Source organism: Zea mays, chromosome 10 (assembly GCF_902167145.1).
Source record: "Zea mays cultivar B73 chromosome 10, Zm-B73-REFERENCE-NAM-5.0, whole genome shotgun sequence".
Classification (NCBI taxonomy): Eukaryota; Viridiplantae; Streptophyta; class Magnoliopsida; order Poales; family Poaceae; genus Zea; species Zea mays.
Window position 1 is genome coordinate 145197220 of NC_050105.1, and position 18009 is coordinate 145215228.

The window sequence follows — 18009 nt, forward strand, 5'->3', positions numbered from 1 at the left end:
GAAATTATCTCCAGTGCTCAGAATGCCTTCATCCAGAACCGGTCAATCCACGACAATTTTCTGTATGTGCAAAGGGTGATTATGAACCTGCATAAAAAGGGTAATCCTGCTCTCTTCATCAAGCTTGATATCTCCAAAGCTTTTGACACCCTGAATTGGGCATACCTCCTGGATGTATTAAGGGCCTACGGGTTCTCTCAGAAATGGCGCAATTGGGTGGCGGACATTTTGGGATCATCCTCCTCAAGAATAGTTATCAATGGGCAACGTTCAAATGCAATCAATCACAGGTGTGGGGTGCGACAAGGAGACCCACTATCCCCCTACCTTTTCATTTTAGCGATGGGTCCATTACACCGGATGATTGAGAAAGCCGCTGGCGAGGGATTGCTTGGACAGGTTTTACCTAGAGGGGCTAAGTTGCGGTGCTCTCTCTACGCGGATGACGTGGGTGTGTTCATTAAAGCTGACAGGTCAGACTTGGAGGTGCTCAAAGGGATTCTCAACGTGTTCGAGGGGTGCTCTGGGCTAAGGATCAACTATGACAAAACAGAAATCTACCCAATTCGTTACCCGACACCATTATGGCATGCGCTTATGGAGGTGTTTCTAGGCAAATACTCTAGCCTCCCCGGGAAGTACCTCGGGTTACCCCTTCATTTCAAAAAAGTTAGAAGAAATGACCTTCAACCTTTAATAGAAAAAATCAACAACAGGTTGGCAGGCTGGAAAGGCAAATTGCTGTCAAAGGCCGGTAGAGAAACTCTTGTTAAAGCGGTGCTATCCGCACAACCAATCTACCATTTAACGGTTTTTCCACCTCAAAAATGGCTGCTGCAAACAATTGACAAAATGCGTAGAAATTTCCTGTGGAAAGGGGGCAATCCAGAAGCCTGCAGCGGGGGGCACTGCCTCGTCAACTGGCCCCTAACCTGCCTCCCAAAGGACAAGGGAGGACTTGGTGTGCTGGACCTTGATCGTTTTGCGAGGGGGCTAAGATTAAGATGGTCGTGGCTACGTTGGAACAGCAAAGATAGGGCGTGGGCTGCCTTGAAGCTTCCTTGTGACAAAACTGACGAAGATCTCTTCAACGCTTCCACAACTGTCACGGTAGGCAATGGAAAGATGGCTGAATTCTGGAAGTCTAGTTGGATTCAAGGCCAGGCCCCTAAGAACATTGCGCCATCATTGTTCAAGAAGACAAAAAGGAAGAACATCACAGTGGCCAAAGCGCTCAATAACAACAACTGGATTCGTCTTTGCTCACCGTATACGGGGGAGGGAGAGTTTGGAGAGTTGATCTCTCTTTGGCGGGCCATAGGTAATATGCACGAGCTTAACGGGCTAGAAGACAACATCTCTTGGAGATGGACGGCAGATGGGCAGTACAGTGCTTGTAGTGCTTATAAAATCCAGTTCGCATCCAATTTCAGTAGTATGAATCTAGGCCCCATTTGGAAGGCTAAAGTGGAACCGAAGTGCAGATTTTTTGCTTGGACTCTTCTCCATAAGAGAATTCTGACGGCCGACAACCTTCACAAAAGAGGCTGGCCATGTAATCCAGTTTGCTGTCTCTGCAACTCAGCCCCAGAAACAATCCTCCACTTGTGCAAGGATTGCCCCTTTAGTAGAGAGGTGTGGAACAAAGTTTGGATTGGGGCCAACGTTCCTTTGCTGACAGGGTCTTCCAATGACATTTCTTTATATGATTGGTGGATGGAATTGCGCAACCTCTACACCACACAGACCAGAAGAGGATTCGACGGTCTCCTAATTCATTTTTGGTGGAACCTTTGGCTGGAAAGAAATAACAGAATTTTTCAAAGGCAGCTTCGAAGCGCGGATCAAGTGGCTCTAGCGGTCAAGGATTATGGTAGTAACTGAAGGCTAGTTGGCTGTTTTGGCCCATTGGTTCTTTTTCTTTTCGCTTCGGCTGTTTTTTGTTTCTTTCTGTTCTTTTTTGTGGTTTTTTCGCCTCCTTTCCCTTAGAGTCCTTGGAGTTTGTATTTATCTTTCCCTTCTAATATAGATCGGAGCGGCAATCCTTTTGCCCCTCCCTTTCAAAAAAAAAAAGAAAAGGTTGAGGGGAGATTACAGCGTAGTTTTACACTAACGATGTTACACCATGCATGCTTCCATCTGCTTGCGCTTGTGGCCTTGTGGGGAGGGAGATGTTGAGCCCACGGCCAGGAATCGGTCTTGCATAGTTGAATTACATGGCGAGAAGGGGTGAGTTCTCATTTGAAAACATTAGCATTCTTGCGTTTCCAGAGATGCCAAGTTTCTTAGAAAAACAATAACATGGGTTTACCCTAACTAAAACCAGCTTCTTATGGCTGAATTACGTGCTATTCCTGGTTACTTCGCCAAAATTACACCTCCTGCCACTCTCTCATGTACGACATGTAGATCGCTACTGTTATAGAGAAACTGTAAAACTTAGCTAGTTTACTCGTCATGTCTTCTGACGAGAAGTCTCTCTTAGAATCTGGTCTACCTCACGAACCACCCCAATCTTCCTGAACCACGCAGCAAGCAACTGAGAGGGGACGGAGAGTGCTCTTGGCCAATTGAAACACCTTGTTAAAGCTTATTGCCTAGTGCAGCTGCTAGTCATTAATTCCAGGGTTTCAACTGGCATTGAAATGTAGAATCGGGATAAAAGCTGAAGAAGCGGGAATTATTGAGTCATTCAGATTTAAGAAACTGAAGGGGTGTGGTGATCATTTTTAATTAAAAAAAATCTATAAACCAGTTTCTAGAAACTGCCTTACGTACAAACAGCCACCACCGACAGCTTTTTTTTAGAAACCAGATTTTAAAAACCGAGATAAGAAACCAGTTTCTTATAAACTAATCTATCAAAGAAGAAACAAAACGTAGCTTGTGATTTCAAACAGAGCCTAAGTAGCTTGTAATAAACATACGATGGCAATGCATTATGCATGCATGCATCTCCTTTTCTCTCTCTAGCAACCTCTATATACTACTACTGCTATGTGTCTCTAATTTTGCTTCTCTATCTAATTGATATACATCTCGGTCTCGTCTGTGCTGCTCGGTTCTTCGAAAACGGCATGCTACATTGAGTATTGAACTGTGTCGTTGCTGCTGCACTGTTAGCTATATATGAGTGTGTATATATATGCAAATTAAAAAAAAACAACCCCGCCGACGCACAGGATCGAAAAAAGAAGAAGATGCATATGCAGAACGAGAGAGGATACGATGAGGATGCATGGGAAAATAAAGCTGGCCGGGACGTGATATTGGCACGGCTCAATCAAAGAGTGGAGCCCCTCGGGCCTGGAGCGCAAGCTTTCTGATTGAACCGCGCCAATATCCCGTGGCTAGGTCGTAGGTTTATAGATAGACAGTGGATCGTTGCTCGAACTCGCTAGAGAGCTAGCTGCTGAGGGAAGGAAGGAACAGCGTACGTACGTACGTACAATGTGAAGAGAAGCAGCAGGCGGCGCGGCAGCACTCACCATTTTGTTTGTTTCGTGCGGAGGTAGCTAGGTAGGTGAACGACGAAGAAGAGCGAGAGCACGCGCAGTGCAAAAGAAGACGACGAGGAGGAGGGGGAAGGCACGGCACGGCACGGGCTTCTTTAAATAGACCTTAATTGTGTGAGATGGCCGGCCGGCCGGCCGGAGATGGGCTGGGCCGGCGGCCGGGGAGCATGTTGAAAGCAGCACTGGTGTACGCGTGTGACGACGAGTGACGTACCGGATGCCCGAGGGACAGGGACCGCGGACGTACACTGCAACGCCGAATTGAAGCGCCCACAGTGTCTTACATAGAGGAGGCCTGCGGGCAGAGGTAGCTTGCTAGCGTCGATCGACGAGTCAGTGAATGCGCCAACAACCCAACAAAGAGGAGGTTGGAGAATTCAAGTGCCACATTGAATTGAACAGACATGGATAGATGGCCGAGAGCTGCAGAGCTCTAGCTAGGGCGATTCTCTCTCTCTCTCTCTCTCTCTCTCGTAACACGGTCACACCCCACCCCACACGTACGTACGTACCGTCGATCTTAACGAGATTCCTGCCTCGAGCGAGAGATAGATGGAGAACTGGAGGTGGAGTGGCTGGCGCATGGAGCTGCTGGGAGGCATTCAAGATGGATTCCGCTGGTAGGCGGCAGCGGGGCGCGCGCTCTGCTGCCTGGGGAGGCCCTACTGGCTACTACTACTACAGAGACACAGACACGGCAGGCATGGCATGAGTCATGTGGCCTCATTCATGGGATGTTTGTCTCTGTCTTGTCCGTCTCCGTCGCGTCGCGTCGTGTCGTGTCTTCTCTCTCTGGCCCTCTTTCTCTCTCTGTCAGACTCATACTCTACGTTCGTTCGTTCGTACGTACTTCGTTTGTTGTGTATACCTGCGAAGCGTCATATGCAACATGTATACTTACGACTCTTTGTATATACCTGTCAAGCGTCATATGCAACATGCCAGTCGTCGGTACGTACGTACAACGCTTTGCTCCTTGGGCTCTGCTTGGACCGGCAGCGGCATGCATGCGGCGCCTAGAGAGAGCTAGTACGTGTTTCGTTGCTGACATATTCTGACAACACATGGGAAAGCCAGAGCTTGATCTCTGCATGCAATGCATGCGGCCTCTAGAGCTTTATGATGGATCATCCATCACTGCTTGCTCACTGCTCACTGCATGCGTACCGGCGATGATCGATGATGGGTTTTTTGCTCCTAATTGTACTACTACTACCTAATTGCAAATCTTAACCAACTGAACAAAAAGGGTTAGTTTTCAAGGCGACACACGGGTACTGAGTACATGGTACCGTTGGCGCTATATATATATATATATATATATATATATATATATATATATATATATATATATATATATATATATATATATATATATATATATATATATATATATATATATATATGCTGTGTCACATATCAAATATAGTTAATATATAGTGTTATGCTTATACGTTACAATATAAGCTATTAATCTTTGTTATATAGCCCACCGTATTCTTGATGTGGCAGTTTATATAGCCTACTTACATCATATATAATTACTCCTGATACTTTTGGTCCTACTGGCTCTCACGTATGAGGAAATGATGTTGGATGGCCCCTTTTCTCGGCCGGCCAGCAAACCGAGCGATCGGTCCTCCTGCTCCGTCCACCCTAGAGCTAGCCTTAGGTCAAATGCCTACTACTGCCTAGGTGTCAATTGTGAACTGCATGTAGCTGCAATTTCAGCAAGGTCATTGAGGTTCAAACTTCCCATCAGCAGATGCCATAGGGACACGGCTGTCCAGCCCAGACCGATGAGAAGTGGGTTTCAAATGTGTAGGGAGGGACCTAGGGACACGGCCTTCATTCCCTATACCATCGGCAATCCCTAAGCAATCAGCCAACAAAACATACGGGCTGCCAAAGATTCCAGAAGAGCAGAACCCATGCCGTACATGCTAGCACAGTAGGCAATGGTGATTCCCATCACAGCATTCATATCCTCTGACACTGACACCCCCGCGCGACAGAGCCTAAACGCAGTGATGGCACCGGCGACATCAGCTGCTGCTGTCTGTAGCAGCCAAGCAATCAAACGGCAACAGCAATCGGATTTAATGGCACACTGCGACCCAGCTTGACCTCTGGAGTACAATGGCCAGTAACCGTAAACGACATAGGAGATGTCACATTACTGACCCAAGATTCAGGTCCAGTCAATTAATAAACTTGATTAAGTGTGTCCATAACATCGACGACAACTCCACAACTGATAGGTAGGCTTTAGCAGTAGAGCGCAACCACTTGCGACGACGAAACCAGAATATACACAGTTGCTTGGCAGGTCTTATTTACAGGAGGCATGGGCAAGGGCAAGGCGACCCCATTGCGGGCCATCTAGAGCAGTCCGAAGGTGTTCTCACCACTGTAAGTCATGTAGAGGAACCCATCCTCGTCCTTGTTCTCTTCATAGATTGAAGACATCAGAGCAGCTGCACGGGTACAAGCAAGCAAGTAAAATCAAGTGAGAATGAGGATCGTGTCCCCGAATACCATCAGTTCTTATAGGAAGCAAAATCAGAGTCAGAAGAGCATGTTGTTTCTGCATTGACTTTCCAGACCTGTTGGTGGAAGGGTGTTTTTCACAAATATGAAGATAGCCTTCTCAGCACTGAGCTTGATTCTCTTCCTAACAACATACACGAATTGCCCGACTGTAAGATCTGCAGGGACGAGGTACCTGCAAAGTTGATGGCCATCAGAAAATCAGAACAGTTTACGGCTGCAACTCGCTTTTGATGTGTGCAATAATGCTTTAATGCAGTAGCATTTCTTTTTGTACAGAACGGTAACATGTCTCCTTCAGTCCTATATGAAACTAAAATCACCTTTTGTAGACCACAAAACATGGAAACCATAATGGATATTTAACTCAGCAAGCCTGTTTATTACCTTAAGCAGTGTCAATTTGTTGCAATCAATTTCCATTACACCATAGATCATGATATAGACTAGTAACTAGCGAAAGGGCCCCCCCACCCAAGTTGGTTAGTGGTTTGAGTAGCACTCCTTAGGTCCTGAGTTCGAATCCAGTGGCAGCGAATTTCAGGCCGAGGTTAAAAAAAAGTCACTCACTGGTTCCCCTGATCGTGTGCACACGAGATGGACTGATCCATAGGGGGCAAATCCTCGTGTAGGGGATGGGAGGGCTCAAAGCACGAGTAAAGATCTGGCCTATAGGGGGCGAACCCTCATGTTGCACGGGGGACCAGCTTTCGTAACCTTTCTCGGTCGGAGCTTCATTGAGCTTCTTCTTAATATAATACCATGGGGATGGTCTTTCCCCTACCGACCAAGTTTTTTTATATAGACTAGTAACTGGAACCACGATGCAATACTGTTGCAAGTTTGTATTAGGGCAGCCCAACATAATGCAAAATATATGGCAGCTATTACCATCATTTATATCAGCAAAACGGTAGCGAAGCCACCAGCATTAACCCATAAACAATTAAAGGTGAGCATAGTTGTATAGCAGTTATAAATAACTTAGAAAAGATGAGAACTGACTTTTTCTTGTCGATGTCAGGAATATCACTCCTCTCAGCCTTCTCAACAATCACCTGCATTATTCACATTGTCATAAATTGGATGAAAGCAATCATGAAGAAACGAACAGTGCATGCAGGAGGGTACAAGCTTACTGGAATTCTGTCAGGGTACTTCTCTCTGATACGGTTAGCCTCAGATTGCCTCTTCTCTGTAACAAAAGGTGTGACATATTAAGGGTTCAGTTATGTAACCTGAATAAAAAACTAATGTATGGCAGGGAAACCATGGAAAAAAGTTGTAGCAACTGAGAACACATCTGGGAAACAGAATGGTCTTTGTGCAAAGAGATCTCTAACTAATAGGGTCATCTAATGTAATGTCAAGCACAAATTTTATCTTATATTCTTATCTGCTCCTTAAGAAAAAAGAAGAAAAACTACTATTGTCCAGGTCAATTAGAGCATACATGTCAATCAATTGATGGTAACCCGATCAACCAACTCATGCCAATTCAACCATAAAAGACAGTAAAAAATGTAAAAGTTCAACTAGAAAATAGTAACGATCTACGACAATCGACAAAGCACCCCCTGTAACTTATCAAGGGTATGAGCACATTGTTAACCATCAGCAACCTTTCAATACCAAATACAGTTATAAAAGAACAGCTGCAACTTCCTGTTGAAGAGCAGTTTACAGCTGTCCAAAGTCTTGTGAAGGTATTAAATTCTTCTGAGTAAAATGTATTATGTGATTTCATAGAAATTAGTAAGTAAATCTCAACTCCAGATAAGGAACCACTTCAGAGAAAATCTCACAAGGTGCATACTTTGATCAGTTTATATTTTCAGATTGACTGTCTACTTCTACCATGTTCAACAGCTGAAAAACACTGTCGAACATCAACTTGAATGGGGGAACACTAAGCCAGAGCACATAATTGCAGTCCCGAATCACTTCTACCCTATCAACACCAGCAACATAGTCCCACTCCCACAATAATTACAACCTGCTCAAAATTTGGCACAAGATATGTATAGTTTGACCTGCAGCTGCTAGCTTTCGAAGAGATGTGAGCTTGTTCACGAGTCAAAGCAAATCACATAAGGAAACTCCACCAATCACGAGTGCTCACAAATCTACTCAAGTAGATGGACAGCTGCTCCATTCCACACCGTACTACCAACCACCAAATCCTTCCTAAATTTGTACTACAGTCAATCGTCGTAAATATGTACTATAGTCAATCGTCCAAGCCCATCAAGCAAGCAGCAGATATCCATCACACAAAACCTAAAGTGAGGGCATGGGGGCCATTATACGAACCGAGGGGGTGCTCCAGCTTGAACGAGCTCGTCTTGGCCATCACGCTCCTTCCTGCCTACATGCACCAGCCAATCCCAAAATTAAATCGCCGAGAAACCCGCAGATCAAGCTAGCCGATCGAGCAGCAAAAACTAAGAGCCAACCGAGTAAAACCTTACAAATCGAACCGCGTTGGGGGGTGCGAACGGATCGAACGAAGACGGCTAGCTGCTCCTGGCCCTGGAGTGCACCCAGACCAATACCACAGAACAGACACCAGATCGATTAGAGGAAGCCCCTGGTCGGCGTAAGGCTAGGTCGATTGATGGGAGAACAGGGAAGAAACGCACGGGCCTCAACGGATGTAGCTGGATCGGGTTGGTGGTGGAGGAGGGTTTCTTCGTCTTCCAAGGAAGCGGCGGAGAGACGGGAACGGTGGGTAGATAGAGGGTAGAGAAAAGGGAAAAGACGGGGGGCGGATAGGGGTTGGTTGGGGGCACGAAACGTAACCGCCAGGAAACTTGATTGGAGAAAACACAACACAGTCACGGCTGCTTTTCGCGTAAGAAAACCTAACTCGTGATGATCCAATAATGCAAGGCATCGTATAATACTACTATACTTGACAAGGAAGAAAGACAATGGTATCCTCAATGATAAATTTCTTCATCACAAAAGTATAGGGATAAAAATTCACAGCTGCTACATGTCGAGCGAATTTCAATCTTTCAACTAGTGTGAAAACTTAAATCCCTTAATTTTCTTTTCAATTTACTCGTGCATTGGTATGGCTTCTATATCACATGGGATAGGCATTGTTTTAATAAAATATAAAAATATATGTGTTCTGTTGGTTATATGGGTGTAGATGTACAGCCAACCACCAAGGTTTTTAAATTCTCACTTAGAGCAGCTCCAACAAAGTGCCCTATAAAAATGCCTTAAAATTGAAAATAAGCTGTTTTGAGTCACCAAAAAACATTTTAACTCCAACAATAAAGCCTCAAATGTGGGTGGTTATCCATATTCTGGTTTTGGGCCAGCGAGTCCCGCCACTCCCTCCCGCCAAACCTCCTGCGCGCAGATTCAGTTTTGCCTCCCGCCGAACCTCGCCGAACCTCCGTAGTGCAAGTCGACATTTTAACTCTTGTAGCCGCTGCCTCATGCTCTTGTTCAACAAGGCGATCTAGCACCCAATCGGCGAACGACGCTGTTTCCATCAACTGAAAATCATTTGCTACCGCCCAGAGTTCCTTCTCAGACGCGTGCTGTGCGTTCTTCCTCTTCTCGCTGTGTTGATTGGACATCTTCAAGCGTGACAGGGTACATGAATGCCTTTGATCATTTCATTCATCGTTGATGATCGATCATTAAAATATGCAGCTGATAAATAATATAATGTTTTGTTTTGTTTTAGTGTTGTACAGAAGATGGATGTGCTGAGCAGGAGCATCATATTTCGTGAGAATGACGACCTTGATGACTATTTGCTGCTTATGATTCGTGAATATAGGAGGAGGAAAAATGCCCCAAGTAATAGGCATCGAGGTTCAATTTTTGGCCATAAGGTTTACGACAGGAACAGAGAGGAAGGTGCTAGAAAACTACATCGGGATTACTTTGACGAAAACCCAACATACCCCGAGAAGATTTTTCGGCGCCGCTTTCGGATGAGTTCCCGTCTTTTCAACAGGATTGCTAAAGCTGTTGAGGAGCATGACCACTATTTTGTTCAGAAAAAAAATGCTGCTGGTGTCCGTGGGTTTTCCTGTCGACAAAAGGTAACAGCAGCATTACGACAACTAGCTTATGGTGTACCAGCAGATTATGTTGATGAGTATGTTCGGATAGGTGAAAGCACTGCTATAGAAAGTTTGAGGAAATTTGTTAGGGCTATTGTTCATTTGTTTCGTAATGAATACCTGAGAGCCCCCAATGTAGATGATACAACCAGGCTACTTAATATTGCTGAATGTCGTGGATTTCCTGGTATGCTTGGAAGCATTGACTGTATGCATTGGAAGTGGAAAAATTGTCCAACAGCTCATCAGGGTATGTATTGTGGTCATGTGAAAGATCCAACTATTATACTGGAGGCAGTTGCATCTACTGATTTATGGATATGGCATGCCTTTTTTGGTCTACCGGGTTCAAACAATGATATTAATGTGTTGCATAGATCGTAATCAGCTTCGACAACGTCTTCTGAGCCTGACACTTCTAAACCATCTTCGTTCAGCAGATTTGTGAAGTAATTTTCTTGGGAGGGCATTGGCCTACCAAAGAAAATAAGTTCAAATTACTAAGATATTATACTGGATTTATCATCAAGATTCGACAAACCTCCATGTATACGAACAAGCTATTTTAACAGAACATGACATACATCTGCATTGTAATAATAAACAATAATGTAAATATGCTATTTATCATCAAATAGGAAGATCCAAACTTACCCTCTGATCTCCTCATACATTGAACCAAAAGATGCACTGTTGGCAATGGGGTTTCTTCCACAATTTTGTGAAGAACCTTCACAGCCACCACCAATCATACCTAAGGCAATATTCAACGAAGATCGACGAGGTTTTTGCGCGTGCCTTTTATCCATCATACTGTAACAGAAGCATCCACATGAGATAGGGATTGGGAAAAGATGCTGCTGTGAAACTAATTGGCAACAGGAGGCAAATTGGATTATACCTGGTTCCTACACCTCGAACAGGACCTTGGGACGTCGGCACGACGGCGGAAGGAAGAGTTGCCGGTCGTCGTCCAATCGCTGCCGCACCAGACTTCGACGAAGGCGCAGGACGCTTCCCGGCAGGCGGAACTCCTTCAGGCATCGCGTACAAACTGGGCGGCTGTGCTGAGTATGACAAGGGGAACACGGCGCAGGGTGAAATGAGGAGACGACGGTGGATCGGGAGCAGCAAGAACTGGCGGTGGTGGATCGGGAGCAGCAAGAACTGGCGGCGGTGGATCAGGTACTAGATCGCCTTGTTGAATAGGAGCACGAGGCGGCGACTACAAGAGTTAAAATTTCGACCTGCACTACGGAGGTACAGTGGGAGGCAAAATTGAATATCAACCTGCGCGCGGAGGTTTGGCGGGAGGGAGTGGCGGGACTCGCTTTGCCATGAACATTCAGTTTGTTAAGATTGAGAGATAGGTCCGCCCATTTGGATGCAACATATTTGTGGCAGGTTTGGAGGTGCCCTTTATTTTTTTGATGAAATTTGGCAAAATAGGGCACGGTTGGAGTTTGTTTTCCTGTTTTAAGCCCTATATTTTAATTTAGGTCACTCTTTTGGGGCATTGTTGGAGCTGCTCTTATATAGTTTTACTTTATTTTTTAATAAAGTGCAAAGGGTACGCATAACGACAATTGAATCGTGGAAACCAGAAAAACTAATTTATGTTTTTGTTTTGATTATACTCACCTAATTATTCATCAGATAATGTAAAAAGAACAATACGCTCGTAAATCGATAGACGAATATTCTCTGCTGGAGATGGTAATGAGAATCAGATCCTCGATTCTCCGCTGGGAAATTCTCCATTAGGGGATGAGGATAGAGAAGTTTATTCCCTCACGAGGATGTAAACGGAGAAATTTTTTTCCTCGATGGATAAACGTGGACTTCTCTATCCCCATTCCTGGCGGTGACATGTTAAACTTATACGTGACTATGTTTTCATGTAATAATTAATGATAAAAATAAATAATTAACTTGTCAATAGATTACTCATTGTAAAAATGTGTTTATTTTAATGTATACATAATGATTTCTTATATCTGACAATATATATAAATGACAATGTTTTATATTAATAACATATGAAATATGTTTTAATTATAATTTAACTGAAGACGAGGATCCCGGTGAGAATTTATCTCTACAGGGAACTGGGATGTGTAAGACATGTCGCAGGTGTTCATGGGATCTTCGGATTTTTTTTCATCCCGGGAACAGAGAGCTCTCTGCGTTGTCGGCGCTTCCTTGAGTTCCTTTGGCGTCTGTCCACGTGAACCCATCCTTAACCACCCACCTTAGCGGCTGATTAAACTACAAATTTACCGAAGCCATATCAACTGCGCAAGAGTTTCTGACTCGTCGACGAAGAGCCCATCCTATTATACACACATATCAACATCTACACCTTGTCTACCAAGCATCCCTATTTTCTAGCTCTTTGAATCTCCGGAGTCCGGACCTGCCGGTGGAACAAGCACGCTGCACGCACAGCCCAGCACGATGTAGACCCTGGTCTACACGCACGCACAAAAAGAAGCGTTTAGCAAAGCTACTCAGCCGTCTCGCTAAATAAATACTACCAGCTAGTTTTTAAAAATTATTTTGGGTAAGTTTTTTTTTGTTAAAACTTTGACAAAATTTTATAAATTAAATGAATATTATTAGACATATATATTACAGAATACATTTTTATTTCGTAGTTATTTTCTTACTATTATTTTCTATAAAGTGAACCAAATTAAAGATAAATTAGTTTGTTTAGGGGAACGAAGGAGCAACAGCTAAGATCATCTCCAATAAAGTAGCTAAATGACTCATTAAGTTAAAATTTTGATATTTAACAGCAAAATAATTTTCCAAGAGACTAGTCATCTAACTAGCCAAGCCATTCGGCTCTCTAAATTGTCCTCACCACTAGCTAAACTTGGCTAGCCACTCCAGCTAGCCAAACTAATCTGCATATTAAAAAGTCTTAGAATGAGATGTTATATATAGGGTTTAGTATTTATAGAGAGATAAATAAAAAGTAAAATAGAGAGCCAAAAATATAGAGTGTCGTGGAGATGCTCTAGTGTGGGAACGGTTGGCTGTTGCTGGGATCCGGTACACTTGAACGCGCATGCCATCAACCATGAGTATCAGGATCCAAAGTACGGTGTTGGAACACCGCCTCGATCGCATTCGAACATGATACGCAAGATAGTTTGCCCCAGAAGGAGTCTTCCTCGGAGTGGGACGGATACCGTACAGGCAGGCGTGATATACGTTACTCCCTCCGTTTCTTTTTATTTGTCGCTGGATAGTGTAAAATTGCACTATCCAGCGACAAATAAAAAGAAACGGAGGGAGTATATATATAGATATTTTAAATAGCTAGGTCATGTTTGATGGATACCCTCCTTCAGTACGTGCTGATATATATGATACTATTACTGTATGTTTATGCTAGCTAGGCTTCAATATCGAGATGCATGCTACTCTAGACATTGAGATATATACACCATGCATGTGTATGCTGCTAGAGTATAAAAAATCGAAACTGGCTTTGAATCTCCTTATCACTCGTCAGAGGCTCGGAAGATTTCCAGCGACTGGTTGATCTCTCAAAATCCATCGTTAAAAATCTGAAATTTTAATTAAAAGAGTACAAGAGGTAAATCTACGTATTACTCTAGTTTAATTAAGAATCTTATTTCGCATTAAACTTTGTAGATTCCTAAATTTTCTAAAATATTACTCACCCATCGTTTTGTTCTATTCAGAAGCTTTTCACGTGACTCGTCGCTCGGTTCCCATCGGACAGCACCTCAAAAGCGGCGACTAGAGCTGTCGTTGCCGCTCTGCGACTAACTCTGTCAGTGAGCGACACATTTAGCAGTCTCAATGTTATTGCACCCTCCATCTGTGGTTGCCCCTTTAGCATCTCCCTAACTAACCTTCAATTCAATGTTCGGTTACGATGAGGTTTCATCCTGATAGAAGATGAAGAAGCTAGCAACATATAATGCTTTAGCTGCCACCACGCGCTGCCATGCTCGCTGCTCGTGTAGGGCGTCATGCACGCGCTGGAGTGAGAGTGACTGCAGGCATGACACTTGGCCTAGTGCTGCGGATGACACGGGTATCGTCACTTCGCCGCTGATGCTCCACTGTTAATCATTAAAGAGACCAAGACGCCAGTCCTACCAGGTTATCATACTGTTACTGTCATGCTCTTGCAGTATTTATAGTTAACTTTTACTTCAATGAAACTGTTTTTAGTTTTTCCATGGTCATGAGCAGATGAGCTAAAAAAAATCTCACAACTTATAACTAGAATCAGAACTTTAGAATTAGACTTTCAAAAATCTAACAAAACGCCAACGTTGTCTTTAAAAAAAATTCGGTTTTCAAGCATCTATTTGAGATGCTCTGGTAGGAGAAAAAAAATCGGTGGAAACGGTTTGCACGGAGTAATGTGTGGAATAAATTCGAATCACGTGTCCATGCACATGTGACACCGTGGATTCCCAGAAGAAGTGGTACTGTGTGGTATACTGCTGGTTGTTGCTTAACCCAAAATGCTGGTCTGTTCAATTATCGTTCGGCTTCAATGCACCGTGCACGTGCTGGTAGTTGCTGACCCACACAGGTTATTCCTCGTTTCACCAGTGAGAGCATGTACAACCTAGACATTGTTGCACGCTACTCCAAATATAAGACACAACTAAAATATAACATAATACAGTGGTTATATCTAAAACATATGTCTTATCATATTCATTGTACCAATCAGAGCATTCAATAAATTAAAGTGACCAATCAATTAGTCTCCTCCTGTCTCGATATAGAGGTAAGACACGGTGTCTCGTCAAGATACATGTCTTAAGTTTTTTTATATTCACCCTCTAGACACACTCTAAGACACAACTTAAGACACTCATTATACATGCCCTCACCATTATACATGCCCTCACTTCAGTGCAGCTCGAGCATGGAGCGTAGTAGAGACGAAGAGCCCAACCAATCGGCATCGTTACTGACTGTATTGGTAGTGTACATGTCCATTCATGCGCTCTCTCTCTCTCTCTCTCTCTCTGTATATATACCACCATACGTCCATACCAGCTCCGTGCACGCCACAGTGTCGTCAAGATCGAGAAGCATACATGGACAGCACCAACGTGGCAAGTGCAGCGCCACGGCCTCGAGCGCCATGCAGCCTCCAAGCCGCACTCGTACGCAGAGCCGCCGTTGTCCGCACCACCACCAAGAACGCGACGACGAGACCACGGTCGCTGCGCCTCTCCTGCAAGGCGGGCGACGACGACGACGGCGTCGACCGCCGCGACGTGCTCCTCGGCCTGATGGCCGGCGCCGGAGCGGCGGCTGCCGGGATCGCGAGTAATAATACGCACGGCAGCAGCAGCGCGCTCGCGGCGCCCGTCCAGGCCCCGGACCTCCAGGCGTGCCGGACGCCTGACGTCCCCGCGACGGCAGCGGACCCCAGCTGCTGCATGACGTACCGCGCCGGCCTGGCGCCGCCGGCCATTATCGACTTCCAGCCGCCGCGCGCGTCGTCGTCGTCGTCCTCGCCGCTCCGCGTGCGCCCCGCGGCGCACCTGGTGGACAGCGCGTACGTGGCCAAGTACGAGAGGGCCGTGGCGCTCATGAGGGAGCTTCCGGACGATGACCCGCGCAGCTTTGCGCAGCAGGCGCACGTGCACTGCGCCTACTGTAACGGCGCGTACGGCCAGGCCGGGTTCCCGGACCTGGACTTGCAGATCCACAACTGCTGGCTCTTCTTCCCGTGGCACAGGTACCGGTACCTATGCTGTGCATCTGCATATACATAATACATGATGTGTGTGTGTCTCTGGCAGGTTGGTCGTATATATGGATCAATATAATGGATGAGAGCTAAAACTGAATGCTTGGCGCATGCAGGCTTTACGTGTACTTCCATGAGAGGATCCTCGGCAAGCTCATCGGCGACGACTCCTTCGCGCTGCCGTTCTGGAACTGGGACGCGCCAGGCGGCATGACACTGCCGGCGATCTATAGCAGCGCGTCTTCACCGTTGTACGACGAGAGACGCAACACGGCGCACCAGCCACCGTCGTTTCTCGGCCTCGACTTCAGTGACACCGACCCCGACGACATGCCAAGGGATCTGCAGGTCGACCAGAATCTCAAGGTCATGTACCGCCAGGTCAGTCGTACGTAGTTCAGTGTATGTATACATGTGTTAATACAAACTCAAACGCACCAGTACGCGTACGTACGCTGTACGCAACGCATCGTCATCAGATGATCTCTGGCGCCAAGAGGAGGGAGCTGTTCATGGGGCAGCCGTACCGCGCGGGCGACGCGGCGGACCCGGGCGCCGGCACCGTCGAGAACGTGCCGCACGGGCCGCTCCACGTGTGGGTGGGCGACCCGACGCAGCCCAACGGCGAGGACATGGGCAACTTCTACTCCGCGGCGCGCGACCCGGTGTTCTTCGCGCACCACGGCAACATCGACCGGCTGTGGCACGTGTGGCGCGGCCTGAGCCCCCGCAACACCGACTTCGCCGACGCCGACTGGCTGGACGCCAGCTTCCACTTCTACGACGAGGAGGCCCGGCTCGTGCGCGCCCGCGTCCGCGACTGCCTCGACCCGGCCGCGCTGCGCTACGCGTACCAGGACGTCGGGCTGCCGTGGCTGGACGCCAGGCCGGCCAGGACGGCGGGGGCGGGGGCGCCGGCGCCCGCCACGGACGGCGTGGTGTTCCCGGCGAGGCTGGACAGGACCGTGAGGGTGGCCGTGGCGCGGCCCAGGGTCTCACGGAGCCAGGAGGAGAAGGACGAGGAGGAGGAGGTGCTGGTCGTCGACGGCATCCAGGTCGCGGATCACCTGAGGTACGTGAAGTTCGACGTGTTCGTGAACCAGTGCGCGGGCGGGGACGCCAGCACGGCGGCGGCCGAGTGCGCGGGGAGCTTCGTGCTCACGCCGCACGTGATCCAGCAGAAGGAGGAAGGAGGAGGAGGCTCGCCGGTCAAGACGGCGGCGAGGTTTGGCATCACCGACTTGCTGGACGATATCGGAGCTGACGGGGACGTTACGATCGTGGTGTCGCTCGTTCCGAGGTGCGCCGGCGACGTGGTCACCGTGGACGGCGTCAGTGTCACGTACGTTAAGTGAAAGTAGTGCCGCGCGCGCGAGATGATCAATTTATACACCCTGATCCGTCTATATACACGTACGGATGCCCGTATAACAAGTGCTTTGAATAATGGGTGTCTGCTTATGCTTTTGTATCTGCTCCTAGCGAGTGGCTGAATAATACTGGTCCAGACTATATGAACTACAAATAGAGGACACGTGTCTTGGTAGTTGTTTACGGTTTTTTAAGGTGGTCATTAAAACTGAAGACAACGACCAAGAAACACTCGGGACAAAGAATTTGTGAGGTAGAGCGCGCGTCATTTCCTTGATGTCAGACCAAACGATGCAGGGGCGATTCTAGGGAGGGACAGAGGGGGGCAATGTCCCCCCTAATCAGAGATTGATGGGACCTGATACCCGCTAACTCGTGGGGAATTCTCCTATTAGGATACGGGTATGGGACAAAAATTGTCCCCATGGGTACGGATATGGAACAAAATCTCCACCCATTGGTTAAACGGGTATGGGTTTGGGAAGCAATAATCCGAACCCGATTACCCATGGGTATTTCATACGTGTACACCTGTCATGTTTGTATAAATGAGTTGAGGCCGAGCCAGCCACCAAGCATAGCACGGCAGCGCACCAGGCCCTAGGTCCTAGCCCAACAAGGCAAAACGGCAAGGCAACTAGCAGACTAGCAAAAAACAAAACCCTAAAATAACCAACCATATGCTACGCCCTGCCCAGATGACGGTGACGAC

The 18009-nt window shown here is 46.6% G+C and overlaps 2 protein-coding genes and 1 non-coding gene across 6 annotated transcripts; 1 reads left to right on the forward strand and 2 right to left on the reverse strand.

Annotated features, from left to right (window-relative positions):
* Positions 1 to 3262: 3262 nt before the first annotated feature.
* MIR171b (microRNA MIR171b) lies at positions 3263 to 3347 on the reverse strand. The gene has a single exon (NR_121048.1). It is a non-coding gene; the product is annotated as a microRNA MIR171b (primary transcript).
* A 2315-nt stretch (positions 3348 to 5662) lies between these two features.
* Positions 5663 to 8899, reverse strand: LOC100240695 (uncharacterized). Of its 4 annotated transcripts, none has more exons than XM_035962940.1 (7): positions 8708 to 8899; positions 8546 to 8597; positions 8379 to 8433; positions 7205 to 7260; positions 7071 to 7123; positions 6122 to 6240; positions 5669 to 5992 (listed from the first exon to the last, which is right to left on the reverse strand). In XM_035962940.1, exons 3-7 carry the CDS (start codon positions 8416 to 8418, stop codon positions 5898 to 5900), a joined length of 363 nt encoding a protein of 120 aa, XP_035818833.1. In that variant the 5' UTR covers positions 8419 to 8433; positions 8546 to 8597; positions 8708 to 8899; the 3' UTR covers positions 5669 to 5897.
* Positions 8900 to 15229: 6330 nt separating this feature from the next.
* On the forward strand, positions 15230 to 17451 carry LOC100283178 (polyphenol oxidase II). Its single transcript, NM_001375352.1, has 3 exons — positions 15230 to 15914; positions 16043 to 16307; positions 16406 to 17451. Exons 1-3 carry the CDS (start codon positions 15265 to 15267, stop codon positions 17279 to 17281), a joined length of 1791 nt encoding a protein of 596 aa, NP_001362281.1. The 5' UTR covers positions 15230 to 15264; the 3' UTR covers positions 17282 to 17451.
* Positions 17452 to 18009: the final 558 nt, after the last annotated feature.